The sequence below is a fragment of the Vicia villosa genome, unplaced genomic scaffold (genome assembly GCF_029867415.1).
Source record: "Vicia villosa cultivar HV-30 ecotype Madison, WI unplaced genomic scaffold, Vvil1.0 ctg.001227F_1_1, whole genome shotgun sequence".
In the NCBI taxonomy this organism is placed as follows: Eukaryota; Viridiplantae; Streptophyta; class Magnoliopsida; order Fabales; family Fabaceae; genus Vicia; species Vicia villosa.
The window spans coordinates 145,273-164,085 of NW_026705541.1; the positions used below are offsets into that span (position 1 = coordinate 145,273).

The window sequence follows — 18,813 nt, forward strand, 5'->3', positions numbered from 1 at the left end:
TGGTGCTACCGTGACGATTGTTATTTGGTTAGGTAGAGAGATTCATAGACAAGATGTTATTTAGGTAGAAGTATTTTAGCTTTTTTATTTTATTTTTTATTATGTATTTTTAGCTCAATTTGTTTGCATCATTCTCTTCTTTATTTCATAACTGCCCAATTTTCTTCTTCATTCTCCTTCAACCGATCCTCTTCCAAATTTCAAAACGGTTTCTTCTCATTATTCTACAACCGTTTCATCTGCCATGATTCACATACATAACCTTAAATACTTCGTGCTCCTTTACCTTAGCGACACACAAAAGCGGATTCAATCAATTGATTAGGTCTAGCAATAGCAACGAGAATTTCTGAGCTGCCACTCCTACTCTCTTGAAGCAAATTGTGATGATTGTTCCTCTGGATCAAAAGTTAGATATGCTGTGGACTTTCATAAAAGACCCATCTACAGTTCAGAATAATTGTCTTTCTATCAAGTTGTAAACAGGTAACTCCACTTCTCTCTCCTTTGTCAAGGAGATTTTTCTACTTGATTGGAATCACATTTTTTGAACAATAGCTCTTCAAAGAAGTTTACAAAATGAAAAATTAAAAACAGTTTGCAGCTGAAAAATTAAGTACTCAATCAATCTGGCCCTTAGTCTGCATTTGTGGAACTTCTGTTCTGGTTTATCAGCTGTACCGTTGAAGTGCTTCCATGGGAGGATGAAACAAGAAAAAAGAATGGCAATATATTCCGCGTTCTGTGAGAATCACTCAGTTCTCTTCGCAACTGATGTGGCTGCAAGAGGCCTTGATTTTAATAAAGCAGTTGACTGGGTTGTTCAGGTGAGTGTTTTGCTTCTTGCTTCTTGTCTCAATACTTTTCTAACAATGTTGTTTTGGTATTTTTATAATTTCAATTGGGGCATACAAGTCTTCTGGTTTCACATTGCTGAGACTGAGACAAGTGGACATTCTTAATTGAAGCTTGTGATGGCTCGTGAAAAATTCACAATCTGATTTGTTTTAAGTAGGATTTGTGATATTTCTTGGTCGGAATCATTTGGTGCGGAGAGTCTTGAGCTTGTACTTTTTCTTTTACTGATTTAGATCTTTCGTATGCAGACTCGTTTATTAAAGAAAAAAAAGCTCAAGATTAACGTGCATAGACCACTTGGAAATCGGGTTGTATTCGATGACGAAGGCAACACACTCCCTCCACTAGCCAGGATTGCTGGCACACAAAGTGGCTAGGATTCATTGCTAATTGATCCAGGTATGTTCAACTGAAGCCATATTTTAACATAAATAACAATTTTTACAATCAGATCCTTTTACGTTTAAACTCCAAATTTTCTCCCTTTTCTATTGTTTTTCTTTTTCAAGCTGATTCAAAACTTAAAATCTATAACTTCAATCTTACGGTCTTTTGTTTTGGAAGTCAAATTGGACAAAGGAAATATGGTGTCCCATTCTATCTTTTTTAGTAATGGTAACAAGCATCTGGGCATTTCTTTCGTTATTTTTATAATTTTATTTAAATGATAAATTTTTTTAAAACTTTAAATTAAGTGCACAAGTAAAGAAAATGACAGCCATTAATTCCCAATAGATTCTGTGACATGGAGTAATACAATTTCTTTGTATGGTAGTATGATACTCCTTCTTTTGTTGTATGTGATCATTGTTGAGTTCAACCTAATCATGGCTAGTCCCCATCTGTTCACAATATGTTATCATTCCTAAAGCATGCAATATATTATTTATTCGGACATCTAAGTATCCGATCTTCATGCAGAACAAAAAGCTGAATACTATAAAAGGATGCGAGAGGATTTGAAGAAGGCAGACAAGGAAGACAAAATTGTGGTTGTGCGAGAGGATTTGAAGAAGGCAGACAAGGAAGACAAAATTGTGGTTGTGTATAATGTATATATATTGGTTTTAATATTCTCGCAGTCACTCCCCAGCTAGTATTATATACATTTGTAGATTTCTAGACTTGTGTTGCATGTTGTCATTATTGGGTCTTTATTCTAAGTATGCACGCTTAGTTGAAAAGTGTAATATAGTTCATTGGTTTCTTAATTTAATCATTGTGTTCTTTAAGTTGTTCCGCAATATGCATTAAATTGCATATAAAGTAAAGGACTAAACACGTTAATAAAATGAATTAAAAGAGAAGGCATCTACTATAATGGTTTAAACTATGTATCAAGCATGAAATTAGGAGTAAAGATCCTCTCCATTTCTAAAAAAAAGGAATTCTCCATTACTAAAGTTTTGATGTAAATAAAAGATATATTTGCACACATTTCAAAAAATGGTGACATTAATTACACATTTATACATCCAAACTATAGTAATGGACACCTCCATTTATTTTAAGAAATGGAGAGGATCCTAACTCTGAAATTAGATACAATGCATGATAAATGTCAAACTATATATATATGACATTAGATGTAATACAGGATAACCAGATATAAATATCGTATGAACTATGTATCAAGTATGAAATGTCAAACCAGATATAAATATTGTATGAACTATGTATCAAGTATGAAATCTCTTAAACGAATTTTTTTCTCCAATGCCACACTAAGTGAAATGAATTTCCTCCAATGCCATGCTGTGCCACGCCTCAAAGGCATGTCGCCAAATGGTCTGGCGTAACGAAGCCCTTTTTATTTTATTTTTATTTTTTTTACTTAAATGATTTTTGATTTATATATTTATCATTTATAAATTCAATATATATTTTTAATTGATTGAAAAATGATTCTAATTAAGAGTGTAGACATATTTTGGTCCCTCACAAAAATTACACAACTTAAATTAGTCTCTCACATAAAAAAAGACTCAATTTAATCTTTTACAAAATTTAACCGGACCATATTAATCCTTATGTTAATATTTTTTTCAAACCGGTTTTTTTCATACTATGTTAGCTTTTATTTTTTATTTTTCATTTAGTAAATACTATTTTTAATTATAATTCTATTTCTAAACAATTCTGAAAATTTGTTTTTATATGGAATTGAACCCAACACCTTTAACCAATATTTTATGTCTTTCTCACTAGTTCAATGTACATTTTGGAATAAGAATACTTTATTACCAAAAACCGTTAATTACAAAGGCGATATATCCAGCCCACCATATGAACAAACAAAACTAAACTCTACCCCATTACATCATTAGAGAACCAATATGTGTTCTCAACTTGGGGTTCATCCTGAAGGATAGAAAAACACTTAGAAAGGGGGGGGGGGTTTGAATAAGTGTAGTTTAAAAACTTGAATGATAAAAACAATTTGCACAGTTATTTTTATCCTGGTTCGTTGTTAACTAAACTACTCCAGTCCACCCCCACGGAGTGATTTACCTCACCTGAGGATTTAATCCACTAATCGCAACAGATTACAATGGTTTTCCACTTAGCCCACGACTAAGTCTTCTAGAGTATCCTGATCACAACCTGATCACTCTAGGAACAAATGCTTAGACACAAGCTAAGACTTTCTTAGAGTATCCTGACCACCACGTGATCACTCTAAATACAACTGCTTAGACACAAGCTAAGACTTCCTAGAGTATCCTGATCAACACTTGATCACTCTAGTTACTTACAAATTAATGTAATCAATTCTAAGAGTATTACAAATGCTTCTGAAAAGCTATAATCACAACAGTGATATTTCTCTTAAAGTTTAAGCTTAATCTCACTAATATATTACAACAGCAATGTAGTGAGCTTTGATGAAGATGAAGTTTCTGAGCTTTGAGTTGAACAACGTTTCAGCAAGTTAATATTCACAGAATTGGTTCAGAGTTGTTAACTTTGCTTCTCATCAGAACTTCATATTTATAGGCACTTGAGAAGATGACCGTTGGGAGCATTTAATGTTTTGCGTGTTCCGTACAGCATTGCATTTAATGTTTCACGCTTTTGTCAACTACCTCGAGCCTTGTTCACGCTGTGTCTACTGACGTTGCCTTTAATAGCTTCCAACGTTCCTTTTGTCAGTCAGCGTAGCCTGCCACCTGTACTTTCTTCTGATCTGATGTTTGTGTATACAACGTTTGAAAATCATCAGAGTCAAACAGCTTGGTGCATAGCATCTTCTTGTCTTCTGACCTTGAAGTGCTTCTGAGCGTGATACCATGAGAACTTCAGTGCTTCTGCTTCTGATCTCAAGTTCTTCTGATGCTTCCATAGACCCATGTTCTGATTCTGCCTTGACCATCTTCTGATGTCTTGCCAGACCATGTTCTGATGTTGCATGCTGAACCTTCTGAGACAAAGCTTCTGAGCGCTGATTTGTGCATACTCTTTATATATTTCCTGAAAAGGAAATTTCAATGTATTAGAGTACCACATTATCTCACACAAAATTCATATCCTTGTTATCATCAAAACTAAGAATATTGATCAGAACAAATCTTGTTCTAACAATCTCCCCCTTTTTGATGATGACAAAAACATATATAAATGATATGAATTTGCGATCAGAAAGAGCAGACAGATAAAGACAAATTACACAGCTAAAACATAAGCATGTGAATATGTCTCCCCCTGAGATTAACAATCTCCCCCTGAGATGAATAATCTCTCCCTGAAATTAATACTAGAAGAATTTTAATAATAAAAGACTTCCCTGAGTATTTCAGTAGAGACGTTCACAGTATTTGATCTTCAGAACATTCATGACTTCTGATTTCTGCTTCCATAGGACAACTTCAGAACATTGAATTTCTTTAGATCCTCAGAACATTCACAGCTTCTGGTTTCTGCTTCCATCGGACAGCTTCAGAACTTGAATTTCTTTGATCTTAAGAACATTCACAGCTTCTGACTTCTGCTTCCATCAGACAGCTTCAGAACTTGAATTTCTTTGATCTTCAGAATATTCACAGCTTCTGATTCTTGCTTCCATTGGGACAGCTTCAGAGCTTGAATTTCTTCTTACATCACTTCATGCTAGATTGTATCAGAACATTGTTGAATGTACCAGAGCATCATCAGAGCATCTCTACATCCTGAAATGTTACAGAACAAAACTAAACGACAAAATTGCTTCTGATTTTGAACATTCTTCCTTCTTGCTTCTGATTCTAAAGCTTCATAGCACTCAGCTTGCTTCAAGAGTCCAAGAACTTGATTCATCTTGTTGCTTCCTATGTTGATCTTGCAAAGAGAGTCTTCAATTCCTGCAACAACACAACTTAAAGCATAGAACTTTGCAAGTTCTGTTAGTAATGTGAGGCCTTTTTACCCGGTAACTGATAATATTAATCAGATCATTTATCATATATTTCTCCCCCTTTTTGTCATAACATCAAAAAGAATATAAAAGATTCAGATGTAGAAAACGACAAAGGAAAGAAACAAAAATAAGCTTTTTCATTGATTTGAACAAAGAAAAGTACACAAAAGGATGCAGAACAAGCAGATGCAACAAGGAAAGAAAAACTACAAAGACTCAAAGACTAAGACCCTAGCTTGGACAAAATCTGCGCGAGTATGTCATGAATCCCGTCAGTGCTTGCAGTTTGCCTTGCCATGAAGGAGCGAAACTCAGCATTGGCTGCTTCTTGCGCGTTCAAACGAGAAGCCAGCATAACTTGATTCTGACGAAGAGTTTCCAAGGTCTCCATCAGAGCTGAGGTTTCACCAGAAGAAGGAACACCAGAATTTCTGCCAACAGGGACAACAATCTCAGCAGGACGATCTTCTGGAAGGTCTTCAGCTTCTGTTCCTTCCATCTCAACATCTGAGTCTAACTCATGAGCAGCCTCAGCATATTCTGGTTCAGGCAACTCAGAAGCTCCAACTTCCAACGCCTGAAGAATAGCTGCTAGGTTTGTTGGTGGAGTAGGACCAGCAACTTCAACAGGATAAACCACTTCTGGAAAGACCATGTGAGGTGCGCTTTCAGAAGGGTTCATTCTGAACCAATTGAACAACCACTGGAAATCTCCAGTCAGCACTGGATACCATGGTCTCCAACCAGCTATTTACATCAGAATGTAAAACCTCTAGAAAAGATTGAGTGGTAGGTGTTGGAGGGTTGATAGTGAATCTGGAGTCAGGAAACACAAAGCTGTAGGGGTTAGGTGTTCTGGTGGGAAAAGGGTGTGAGAGAGATGAGGAAATATCAGATTGTGAAGATGGTGGTTCCAGAGAGGTAAATGAATAGGCAGAGGTGGTGGAAGTTTGTGAAGAGGGAGGTGATTGAGGACTACCATCAGGGGGTTGATACACACGTCTAGAGTAGTTTCCAGACATCATAGCTTCAAAAGGGTTCACCTTCATAGGATCGTAGGTGATCCTTACTTTCTTTGGTTTGTTTTCTGGTTCATCAGTTGCCTTTCTCTTTTGTTTACGATCAGATTCTTGATTTGGAGAACTTGAAGAAGGATTCATGATGAAGTGCAGATAGTGAAAACCGCTAGGGTTTATGATATGCAAAGAGAGAGAGAGAGAGAGAGAGAGAGAGAGAGAGAGCGAAAAAGAAACTGAATGCAGAGAGAGAAATATAAGAAGAAAAAAACGTTTGAAGAAATATAAAAGAAAAAGAAATAAAAGGAAATGATGGATAGCATTTAATGTTACGTGACGTGAGGAGAGATAATAATGACAAAAGAAGTGATTAGCACAGTTACCTAAGTAGGCGTCCCCTCAACTGCACGCACGCTTGTCCAGAAATAGTGAACACGTGTTTACCATATGGATAGCCAGTTACAGCTGTTTTACTTTTAAAGAGATTCTGAGTCAACTTAGACAATGAAACGTTAGTAATAACAGAATCACTACTTCTAATTGATTACAATCAGAACTTCTTATAAAATACTAATCCAATCTCATTTCAGAAGATACTCGTACATAAGATCTTCTCATCTTCTCATTCTGGGCATAAATCCATACTGATATTCTTCAGAATGAACTTAAACCTATCTTCAGCAAGGGGTTTTGTAAAGATATCAGCCCATTGATGGTCTGTATCCACAAAGTTTAAAGATATAACACCCTTCTGAACATAGTCCCTTATGAAATGATGTTTAATCTCAATATGTTTAGCTTTTGAATGTAAAATAGGATTCTTGGATAAACATATAGCAGAAGTATTATCACAGAAAATAGGAATGTTACTCTCATATATCTGATAATCTTCTAGTTGACTTCTCATCCAGAGCATTTGTGTGCTACAACCAGCAGCAGCAACATATTCTGCTTCTGTTGTTGAGAGGGCAATTGTAGCCTGCTTCTTGCTGTACCATGAGATCAGATGACTTCCAAGAAATTGACAACTTCCAGAAGTACTTTTCCTTTCAATTCTATCTCCAGCATAGTCAGCATCACATAATCCTACTAAGTTGTAATCTTTGGATCTTCTGTAAACTAAACCAACATTAGTAGTACCTTTCAGATACCTCAGAATTCTCTTAACCGCAGTTAAATGAGATTCTCTCGGATCTGATTGGAATCTAGCACACAAACAAACACTGAAGAGAATGTCAGGTCTAGAAGCAGTTAGGTATAGAAGAGATCCAATCATACCTCTGTACAACTTCTGATCTACCTTCTTACTTACCTCATCCTTACCTAGGACACATGTTGGATGCATAGGAGTTTTAGCTTCTTTGCTTTCAGAAAGATTAAACTTCTTTAGAAGTTCTTTCACATACTTCGTTTGATGAACATAAGTTCCGTCAGAAGTTTGGTTGATTTGAATTCCAAGGAAATACTTGAGTTCCCCCATCATGCTCATTTCAAATTCAGCATGCATAGACTCAGCAAACTCCTTTCCAAGTGTAGCATTAGATGTTCCAAAGATGGTATCATCAACATATATTTGACATATTAAAATATCCTTTTTAAAGGTTTTACAAAAGAGAGTAGTGTCCACTTTTCCTCTTAGTGAAACCATTTTCCAGAAGGAAGGAACTTAAACGTTCATACCAAGCTCTCGGAGCTTGCTTCAATCCGTATAATGATTTCTTTAATTTAAAAACATGATTTGGAGACTTGGAGTCTTCAAAACCAGGAGGTTGATGGACATAAAATTCTTCATCTATATAACCATTTAAGAAGGCACTCTTAACATCCATCTGATAAAGAGTGATGTTATGTTGAGTGGCAAAAGAAATTAATAGACGAATAGATTCTAACCTGGCCACTGGTGCAAAGGTTTCTGTGTAGTCAATCCCTTCTTGCTGACTATAACCTTGAGCAACCAGTCTGGCTTTGTTTCTTACCACTTCTCCCTTCTCGCTTAGCTTGTTTCTGAACACCCACTTAGTGCCGATGATGTTAAATCCTTTTGGTCTAGGAACCAAGTCCCATACGTCATTCCTTGTAAACTGATTTAGTTCTTCTTTCATGGCAATTATCCAGTCAGGATCTTCTAAAGCTTGATCAACAGAAGTTGGCTCGATCAAAGAAACAAGACCTAATTGACATTCTGCATTGTTCTTAAGGAATGCCCTTGTTCTGATGGGATCATCTTTCTTTCCAAGGATCACATCTTCTGAATGAGCTGAAGCAAGTCTAGGTGATCTTCTGACTGTTGGCTCTTCAGAAATCCAGAGATTCTCTAAAGAAGCAGCAACTTGATCTTCTAATCCATTGCTTCTGAGACTGCCAGCTTCTGCAGCATTGCTTCTTGGTTCTACTGCTTCTGATATATCAATATCAAAATCTGCAAAATTCTCAAACAATACTTATGGTTCCAGAGCCAATGATTTTGCCCTTCTGATCTCCTCCAAACTTGACTTCTCCACCTGGTTTAAGCACCAGGTCTTGGAATGTAGACCTTCTTCCCGTCATGTGTCGCGAGCACCCAGAGTCAAGGTACCATGACATTTTGCTTTTTGTCCTCTTTGCTGCCAAGGATATCTGCAACAAAAATTATCTTCTCCTTAGGTACCCACAATTTCTTGGGTCCTTTCTTGTTAGTTATCCTCAAGTTCTGATTGAACTTGGGTTTAGCAAAATATTTAACAGGAGGAACAGCATGATATTCTTTAGGTTTGTCAGCATGATATTTCTTAGGATGTGTCACATGCTTCTTGGTGTGAACAGTGTTAAACTTTTGTGCATGTGAAGTGAGCCTAATATCATGAGCATGGCCATATTTGAACTGATCATACAATGGCTTGTATGTGATCTTCAGATCATCAACAGGTTCAAATTTCTGTGAGGTATCACCCTCATAGCCAAAACCAAACCTTCTGTTTCCAGAAACGCCATATATCATAGAAGCAAGATGACTTCTGCCAATACTTCTAGATAAGAACTTTCTGAAGTTCGAGTCATATTCTTTCAGAATATGATTCATGCTAGGAATGGATTTTTCTGTTTCAGAAGGAGATCCACTATCTTTGGATAGATTTAAAACTTTTTCCTTCAGTTCAGAATTTTCCACTTCCAGCTTCTTAGTTTCAAATTCAAACTGCTTCTTCAGCTTTTTGTATTTGATACTAAGATGAGCCTTGAGTTCCAGAAGTTCTGTTAAACTGGAAACTAACTCTTCTCTAGATAGTTCAGAAAATACCTCTTCAGAATCTGATTCTGATGTAGATTCTAATCCATCATCTTCTGTAGCCATCAGCGCAAAGTTGGCTTGTTCTCCTTCAGAGTCTGATTCTGATTCTGATTCAGAATCATCCCATGTTGCCATAAGACCCTTCTTCTTATGAAACTTCTTTTTGGGATTCTCCTTCTGAAGTTTTGGACACTCGTTCTTGTAATGTCCAGGCTCATTGCACTCATAGCAGACAACCTTCTTCTTGTCAGATCTTCTGTCACCAGAAGATTCTCCATGTTCAAATCTTTTTGAACTTCTGAAGCCTCTGAACTTCCTTTGCTTGCTCTTCCAGAGTTGGTTTACCCCTCTGGAGATCATGGACAGTTCATCTTCTTCTTCTTCAGATTCTGATTCTTCAGGATCTTCTTCTCTAGCCTGAAAAGCGTTAGTGCATTTTTTAACATTTGATTTTAATGCAATAGACTTACCTTTCTTCTGAGGCTCGTTTGCATCCAGCTCTATTTCATGGCTTCTCAAGGCACTGATAAGCTCTTCCAAAGAAACTTCATTCAGATTCTTGGCAATCTTGAATGCAGTCACCATTGGACCCCATCTTCTGGGTAAGCTTCTGATGATCTTCTTTACATGATCAGCCTTGGTGTAGCCTTTATCCAGAACTCTCAATCCAGCAGTTAGAGTTTGAAATCTTAAGAACATCTTCTCAATATCTTCATCATCCTCCATCTTGAAGGCTTTATATTTCTGGATTAGAGCAAGAGCTTTAGTCTCCTTGACTTGAGCATTTCCCTCATGGGTCATTTTTAATGACTCATATATATCATAGGCAGTTTCCCTGTTAAATATCTTCTCATACTCAGCATGAGAGATAGCATTCAGCAAAACAGTCCTACATTTATGATGATTCTTGAAAAGCTTCTTCTGATCATCATCCATTTCTTGCCTCGTAAGCTTTACGCCACTAGCTTTCACTGGATGTTTGTAACCATCCATCAGAAGATCCCATAGTTCCCCATCTAGACCAAGAAAGTAACTTTCCAGTTTATCTTTCCAGTATTCAAAGTTTTCACCATCAAATACTGGTGGTCTAGTATAACCATTGTTACCATTATATTGCTCAGCAGAGCCAGATGTAGATGCAGATGTATTTGTTGAAATTTCACCAGCCAACTTGTACTGAAGCGTTTTTCTCTTCCTGAATCTTTTCTAAACACGGTTAAGTGCTTGCACCTTAGAACCGGCGCTCTGATGCCAATTGAAGGATAGAAAAACACTTAGAAAGGGGGGGTTTGAATAAGTGTAGTTTAAAAACTTGAATGATAAAAACAATTTGCACAGTTATTTTTATCCCGGTTCATTGTTAACTAAACTACTCCAGTCCACCCCCACGGAGTGATTTACCTCACCTGAGGATTTAATCCACTAATCGCAATAGATTACAATGGTTTTCCACTTAGCCCACGACTAAGTCTTCTAGAGTATCCTGATCACAACCTGATCACTCTAGGAACAAATGCTTAGACACAAGCTAAGACTTTCTTAGAGTATCCTGACCACCACGTGATCACTCTAAATACAACTGCTTAGACACAAGCTAAGACTTCCTAGAGTATCCTGATCAACACTTGATCACTCTAGTAACTTACAAATTAATGTAATCAATTCTAAGAGTATTACAAATGCTTCTGAAAAAGCTATAATCACAACAGTGATATTTCTCTTAAAGTTTAAGCTTAATCTCACTAATATATTACAACAGCAATGTAGTGAGCTTTGATGAAGATGAAGTTTCTGAGCTTTGAGTTGAACAGCGTTTCAGCAAGTTAATATTCACAGAATTGGTTCAGAGTTGTTAACCTTGCTTCTCATCAGAACTTCATATTTATAGGCACTTGAGAAGATGACCGTTGGGAGCATTTAATGCTTTGCGTGTTCCGTACAGCATTGCACTTAATGTTTCACGCTTTTGTCAACTACCTCGAGCCTTGTTCACGCTGTGTCTACTGACGTTGCCTTTAATAGCTTCCAACGTTCCTTTTGTCAGTCAGCGTAGCCTGCCACCTGTACTTTCTTCTGATCTGATGTTTGTGTATACAACGTTTGAAAATCATCAGAGTCAAACAGCTTGGTGCATAGCATCTTCTTGTCTTCTGACCTTGAAGTGCTTCTGAGCGTGATACCATGAGAACTTCAGTGCTTCTGCTTCTGATCTCAAGTTCTTCTGATGCTTCCATAGACCCATGTTCTGATTCTGCCTTGACCATCTTCTGATGTCATGCCAGACCATGTTCTGATGTTGCATGCTGAACCTTCTGAGACAAAGCTTCTGAGCGCTGATTTGTGCATACTCTTTATATATTTCCTGAAAAGGAAATTTCAATGTATTAGAGTACCACATTATCTCACACAAAATTCATATCCTTGTTATCATCAAAACTAAGAATATTGATCAGAACAAATCTTGTTCTAACACATCCAAGCCCTATATATCAAGGTATCTATAATGCTTGGTCCTATGGTATCAATTTGTACAGTATTACCAAACACGGTATCGTTTCTCAGCCTCCAGCAAGCATAGATAGTTTCACTAAAAGCCATTTTAAGGACTTTAGTTTTCCAGCTCTTTTTCTTAGTCTGCTGCAGCATCCATGCCAGTTCCATAATCCAGCCCCTTGGGTTATGCTTCACTTGTAACCAATCCAAAATTTGGCTCCAGATTTGTTTCATCACTCTGCATTCAAAAAACAGATGTTCAATGGTTTCTTGAGCCCTGCAGAAACCACAGTGATCAGTTTGCAGCATACCAAACCGTTTCAATCTCTCTTTTGTTGCAAGATTTCCATGGCATGTCATCCATGTCACAAATTTCGCTCGTGGTCTAGCCTTGTTATCAAACAGTATTTTTCTCCATTGTACATCAGGCCCAAAATCACTAATATGAAGGTATATGTCTCTCACTTTTACCCTGACCAGATCCTTCAATTTCTGCCAGAGATTCAGTTGTATTACAACATCCCTCATCTTCATTATTGCCTTCATGATCCAAGATCCATCAATCTTATTTTCCTTTTATATAGAAGGTGTGTATCCATCGCACCCATAGGCTGTCAGCCTTGTTGCAAATGTTCCATAAGAGCTTTATAAGGTTGGCACGATTCCAGTCCTCCAGGTGCACTAGGTTCAGCCCACCCTTGTTTTTTGGATTACAAATCTTTCTCCAAGCCACAGGGGATTTCCTTGATTCCTCCTCTTTACCTGTCCACAGAAATATTCTACAAATTTTGTCAATGCGTTGGATGATTGTTTGGGGCAGAGGAATACAACTCATCCAATAGTGTGTTATGGAGTGAAGCACATTATTTATCAATTGTAGCCTCCCAGCAAAACTGAGTAATCTTCCACTCCAGTGTCGAATTTTAGCGACCAACTTGGCAACCAAAATCATGCATTGTTGGACAGTTAATCTTTTGCTAGTTAAGGGTATGCTCAAGTACCTAAATGGTAAGGACCCCTCAGCAAAATCAGTCACACCAAGGATCAAAAGTTCAATGTACATTCATTACAAATAATTTTCATGATTTTTAATAATATTAAATAATTCTGAATTTAAACCAAAATAATTCTAAATATAATTAATCAATATAATAGTTTTAATTTAATATTTAATTGAATTTCTATTAAACTAATTGATCACTATTTAGTTGAATTTCTATTATACTTTAATTTATTTCTAATTGATTAAATATATGAAGATTTGTATTCTATAAATTTTATTTTTAAATTGGTGTATTATTTGAAATTAGTAGATATTTATTTGTGTGTTATTTGAAATAAGTAAATGTTTGTTCTAAATTATTAAATTATTTATCATTAAGAATATTAACAATAGAAATTGATTTGTCTAGTTGTAAAGTGAATATCATCTATCAGACTTAGGATCGAGACCCCAATGATATGACTTTTGTAATTTTTATTGTAAATTCAGAATTATTTAATATTATTAAAAAATTTGAAAATTATTTGTTATGAATGCATGCTGACTTAGTGGTAAAGACTTAAGATATTGTTTAAAATTCTTGGGTTTCATTCCTTATAAGAAACAATTTTAACTTTTTGGATAGTATTAAATCAGAATTGTTTAAAAATAAAATAAAAAATTATTTTACTATTTAAAAAATGAAAAATAAAAAATAAAATACAACGTGGCAATCCAGTCACGGTTTAAAAATAAGAATAAAAACTAATTTGAAAAAAATATTAGTAGAAGGATTAGTAAGGTCCGGTTAAATTTTGTAAAGAATTAAATCATAACTTTTTTTGGTGAGAGACTAATTTGAATTGTATAATTTTTGTGAAGGACCAAAATGAGTCTTCACTCTTTAGTTAATTTTAAATAATAAAAAATAAAATAACGAGTGTCGTCATTTGGTTATTTTAATGTCGACCTCCAAAAAGAAACATGTGAACATGGGCAATTTCAAAATTTTAATGTGACATCAAATTTGTGAGGGATTAAGATGATTATTCACTTTTATCCAAAACTATTTTTCAATTATTTAAAAATATATATTGAATTTATAAATGATAAATATATAAATTAAAAATCATTTAAATAAAAAAAAAAAAGGGTTTCATTACGCCAGACCATTTGGCGACATGCCCTTGAAGCGTGGCACACTGGGAATATATTTTCACAGTGTGACAATGGGGGAAATTCATGAAAAAAAAATTAAAATAACCAGGTTTAATAAAAAATTTACAGAAAAAATCAACTTTTCGGGGTATTTACCAAACTGTCTAGGTTTGGGACAGACTGGAAGAGAATGCGCCAAATGAAATGGCGCATGCATGGTCCACACGCCAAACCATTTGGCGCAAATGAACAAAAATTACGGCAACGTTGTTTTAGCCATTTGAAATGGCGCATATGGCCATGCCTTAACACATAGACGCCAAACCAATTGGCTCATATGTGTGTGCCATTTTGTTTTCAAAATTAACCCGTCTCGGGTATTTCCGCGCACTGTTTTTTATTCCGGTCTTTTATTTTCGTAAAAACGTCTTATAAATCGAGTTCGTAAACCCAGTGTTGATGGCTCTAACAATTCTCTGGAAATTCCAATGGGGTTAAGGCAAACCCGCATGTGACTACCTTCCTCAAAGAAGACCACAGCCCAAACTGAGTTCATTTTTTGGTGTTTGCAGTAAGAATGAAAGAAGAGTTAGTCCTTAAACTCCACACATACACCTCTATTTATAGCGGGTGAAATACGGAATTAAAAAATTGTTTTAATTATTAATAACTTATACAATAACTAGAAACTATGAAACAATAAAAAATCATTTCATTGAAATATGCTTAGAGCATTTAATTGAACGGTACAGAAGTCACTGAAATGATAAAGAAACTGCGGTGTCTAGGATATTACAACGGTTAAAACAATGTCTTCTCTGTCCTCCATCATTCGAGTACATTGGATGTCTTCTTCCATAGTCTCCCACCAACGTTGTCTTTCTAGAAAAACACCACCCCTTGTTCTAAGTCTCTTGATAGATCTGATTTGTTCGCCTGGACTGTACTCCCCGTCCAAAAACCTAAGGATGGTTCTCTTAAGCTGGTCCATGGAATGGATATTCCAAAACATTACCTGCATGGGAGGTTTGACGGCAGAGAAGATAACGTATCCGTTCCTTCGACGAAAGTCTGGTTGATAGTCCAAACACCTCACAGGTCGTGGAGGCTCAGAAGTCCGATGCGTGCTATCTGGCCTTATTCGAGATCTCATTCTTTTGAGTGTGTACTAATGCACACAAGAAACCCTAATTTATAGAGAGAAGGACGAGAGTGTGTACTCCTGCTAATTGGGAACGTTTTGTTCCCAGATAGCACTGGTAATACTGTTAACTTTATGTATCTTCGTCTACTAATGGATTTTACCAGGGTTGGTCTATATAGCTAGGGGTCTGCAGTGCTGGCCACGGTGTACCAATCACTGTGCAAGAACTCAAGAGCTGATTCTTGCACATTTTATGGACGCGCCCTGTTGGTGAAGGTGTGGGGGTGGTGGAGGATGCCCATACTGGCACCGGTTAACAATGGCAGCTGGACCTTTCCGTATGCGCTAAGGTAAGTTTTTAGTATACCATTTTTTCGTACACATTCTACTCCATTCTAACTAAATCATAATATTTTCGTTGTAGATTTTGTGTGAAAAAAATGGACTTCACACTTAATCCGCGGTCAAATATCACAATGTACCGCACGCTAATTGATCACCTAGGACCCCATCAAGTATTATCTCTAATCCTTTCCTTTTTTTTAGAGTATTTTTTTTAAATAATTTTTCCCGAAATAATGTATAACTCTCATGCATGCAGTTCATATGGCGACCGTATCTCGAATGCGAGTATGAGCCTAGAGCTCAGGATGCAGAAATTTGGACGACAAAGTGTTGCCTAATCCGGTACAACATCATAGAAATGCATCAAAGTGACCAGGTAATGCTTCAGTTTGGGATGCGTCAACGGATACCCGACCCTCCAGTTGACTTGGGAGTGTGGCACATCAGAAGAGTTAACCATAAATGGACACACCAAAACTGGAAGGATTTTGCACCCGATCACCGCCAGATGTGGAAGGACCGTCGCCAGTATGTCCTGAACTTCCCCGTCAGTGACCATGAAATGAAACCTTCTCCTGAATACATGAGTTGGTATCGTACAGCTACAACCCCTAACTTGTTTATTGCAGCTCCGTTCTATTTAATTGATCCCCGTGCACACAACTACATCTTGCCACAACAACAACAACCAGAAGAGGAACAACAGCAACAACAATAACAACAACAATAACTACGACAACAACAACGACAACAACAACGCCTACAACAACGCCAACAACTACAGCAACAACAACTCCAACAACAACAACAACAACAACAACAACTCCAGCAACAACAACAACTCCAGCAACAACAACAAAATCTTTTCAGTACTCCATCCCGTTCGGCACGCAACTACCGACAATCAAATATTTTCCAATCCCAGTCTCAACCATTACAAGAATATGAAGACCACCATCATTCCTCGGACCAATATCAGACCCAATCACAACCATTCGGATTTGCAGTGTTTGCAGGGTCCACAAGGGGATTCGGCCAAAATCTTACTCCCGGTTCGTCTAGCCTTCATCTTAGTCCCGACGATGGTCCTCATGGTGAATCCTCTTACCGTGGCACCCCCTCCGGCTACGCAACACCTTCAAACCAATTCGGCTTTAATCAGGGTAGTTCTAGTGCTGCTGGATGCTACGAACCTGAAGTCTTTTCCCAACCCACTCCACCACCACGACTTAACACGTTTGAGGGGATGGGTAACCGACTTTACAACAACGGTTTTCTGGATAATTATGGGGGCGTCGACGAATTCATAGACAGCGATCCACGAGACATCCCAATTCCAGGCCCAGTGACACAAACTCAGCAAGAAGCACAAAGGGGCAGAGGTAGGGGTAGAGCTAGGGAAAGGGGTGGTGCCAATATTCGCGGCGGGATCAACGATCGCGGCAAACGTGTCATAACAAGACGGAATTGCGGAACAGATGGCTATCTTGGCGATGGACGCCATTGATCATTTTGTTGTATTTTCTTTAATCAATTGTATCGTTTCTCTAATTATTTGTAATCGATGTTTCGTTTCTTTATTATATTGAAATCGATGTTACATTTTCGGTTTACAAAATGTCAATTTGCGTTTTGTGCACTACATTTTTTAGGCTAAAAAAATATTTTGAAAATTTATTTATATATATATATATATATATATATATATCTTAACAAATAAAATAAAAGTGGATTTTAAAAAATAAATATATTAACAAATCTTAACTAAAATAAATAAAAAAAAATGAAAAAAAAAATGAAAAAAAAAAGGATTAGGCCTTATGCGCCAAATGGTTTGGCAATTAGGGCAAAACTCTAAACTTATGCGTCATTCCATTTGGCGCAAACACCCTCAATTTTAGGGTTAGCCAAATGGTTTGGCGTATGCACCAGAATCCAACACTTATACACCATTTCATTTGGCGTATTCACTTATCTGGGGTCCCAAACCTAGACAGTTTGGTAAATACCTCGAAAAGTTGGTTTTTTCTGTATTTTTTTTATTAAACATGGTTATTTAAATTTTTTTTTCGAAATTCATTTCACATACGTGGCATTGGTGGAAAAAATTCAAATTAAACGAATGATAAATGTCAAACTATAGAAGTAAGTGTTTGTTTCATGGAATCAAATAGAATTTTCAGGAATGGAAAGTTGGAAATCTCATATTTTCATGTTTGTTTGAAAGTTTAAGAAATTATTCCTTAATATTTTTTATTCTTTGGAATAAAATTTACTCATGAAATTTAAAAAATTTATTCTCATGGTGGAAATTTTATATTCCCATGGAAATAAAAATAACCACCAATAACTATTCATTTATATATTACTTTTAATATTTTAGTATTTGTTTTTAAAATTCTAAAACTATAAATAAAATAAAATATTAAAATATTTCTAAAAACCTTAATAACTTGTCAATGAGAACTATTTTTCCAGCAATAACATTCTTAGGAATATCATTTCTGGAATTGTAAATTTAATCCATCAAACAAACACACTCAATATATAATATAGGGTTAAATATACAAAAATTCCCTTAATTTGTTTTCAAACACCCCCCTTAAAATATAAAATTACTATGTCTTTTGCCCCCTAAGTGTAAAGTTTAGCCCCCTGTAATATTTTTTTGTTTGATTTCCCCCCTCAGATTTTGTGTTTAAATTGCACGTTTAGGGGAGTAATCCAAACAAAAAAATATTACAGGGAAAAATTAAAAAAATATATATTATCCAGGAGTAAATCAAATTTACAACAAGAAGTCCAAACCTATGTATTATTGTATTGTGACTTGTGATGATGTTTCCTACGCGGTTTTGCTTAATTTCCTTGCGGATTTATTTAGAAGCATTAAGAAAGGTCTAACTTCAATTAAGAAAGTTTTTCAACGCACCCTAAGCATATTTTATACACCACACAAATTTCTATTTTTGCCCCCTACTTCCGTAGATGCACATCCGGAAGCACCTCATATTTTAAAAAAATTTGATCCTTTCCGTAGATGCATCTATGGAAGCGTATAAAACAAAAGAAGACAATTAATTTTACCTTATATTCAGTTTATCAATACTTCCGTAGATGCATCTACGGAAGCACCCAATATTTTTGAAACAAAGATAC

The 18,813-nt window shown here is 36.2% G+C and overlaps 2 protein-coding genes across 2 annotated transcripts; one reads left to right on the top strand and one right to left on the bottom strand.

The window, feature by feature from the left end:
* Window positions 1-492: 492 nt before the first annotated feature.
* On the top strand, window positions 493-1,257 carry LOC131634097 (DEAD-box ATP-dependent RNA helicase 32-like). Its single transcript, XM_058904766.1, has 2 exons — window positions 493-827; window positions 1,107-1,257. The coding sequence occupies exons 1-2, from the start codon at window positions 705-707 to the stop codon at window positions 1,233-1,235; spliced, it is 252 nt and encodes an 83-aa protein (XP_058760749.1). The 5' UTR covers window positions 493-704; the 3' UTR covers window positions 1,236-1,257.
* Window positions 1,258-11,998: 10,741 nt separating this feature from the next.
* LOC131634099 (uncharacterized) lies at window positions 11,999-12,559 on the bottom strand. The gene has a single exon (XM_058904767.1). It carries the CDS (start codon window positions 12,557-12,559, stop codon window positions 11,999-12,001), a length of 561 nt encoding a protein of 186 aa, XP_058760750.1.
* Between the last annotated feature and the right edge of the window lie 6,254 nt (window positions 12,560-18,813).

Bases quoted from the DNA above. Each gene is read 5' to 3' on its own strand.
- LOC131634099 (XM_058904767.1), bottom strand. From the start codon at position 12,559: ATGAAGATGAGGGATGTTGTAATACAACTGAATCTCTGGCAGAAATTG.
- LOC131634097 (XM_058904766.1), top strand. From the start codon at position 705: ATGAAACAAGAAAAAAGAATGGCAATATATTCCGCGTTCTGTGAGAAT. The intron at 828-1,106 runs GTGAGTGTTTTG...TTTCGTATGCAG, and splicing joins CAGTTGACTGGGTTGTTCAG to ACTCGTTTATTAAAGAAAAA.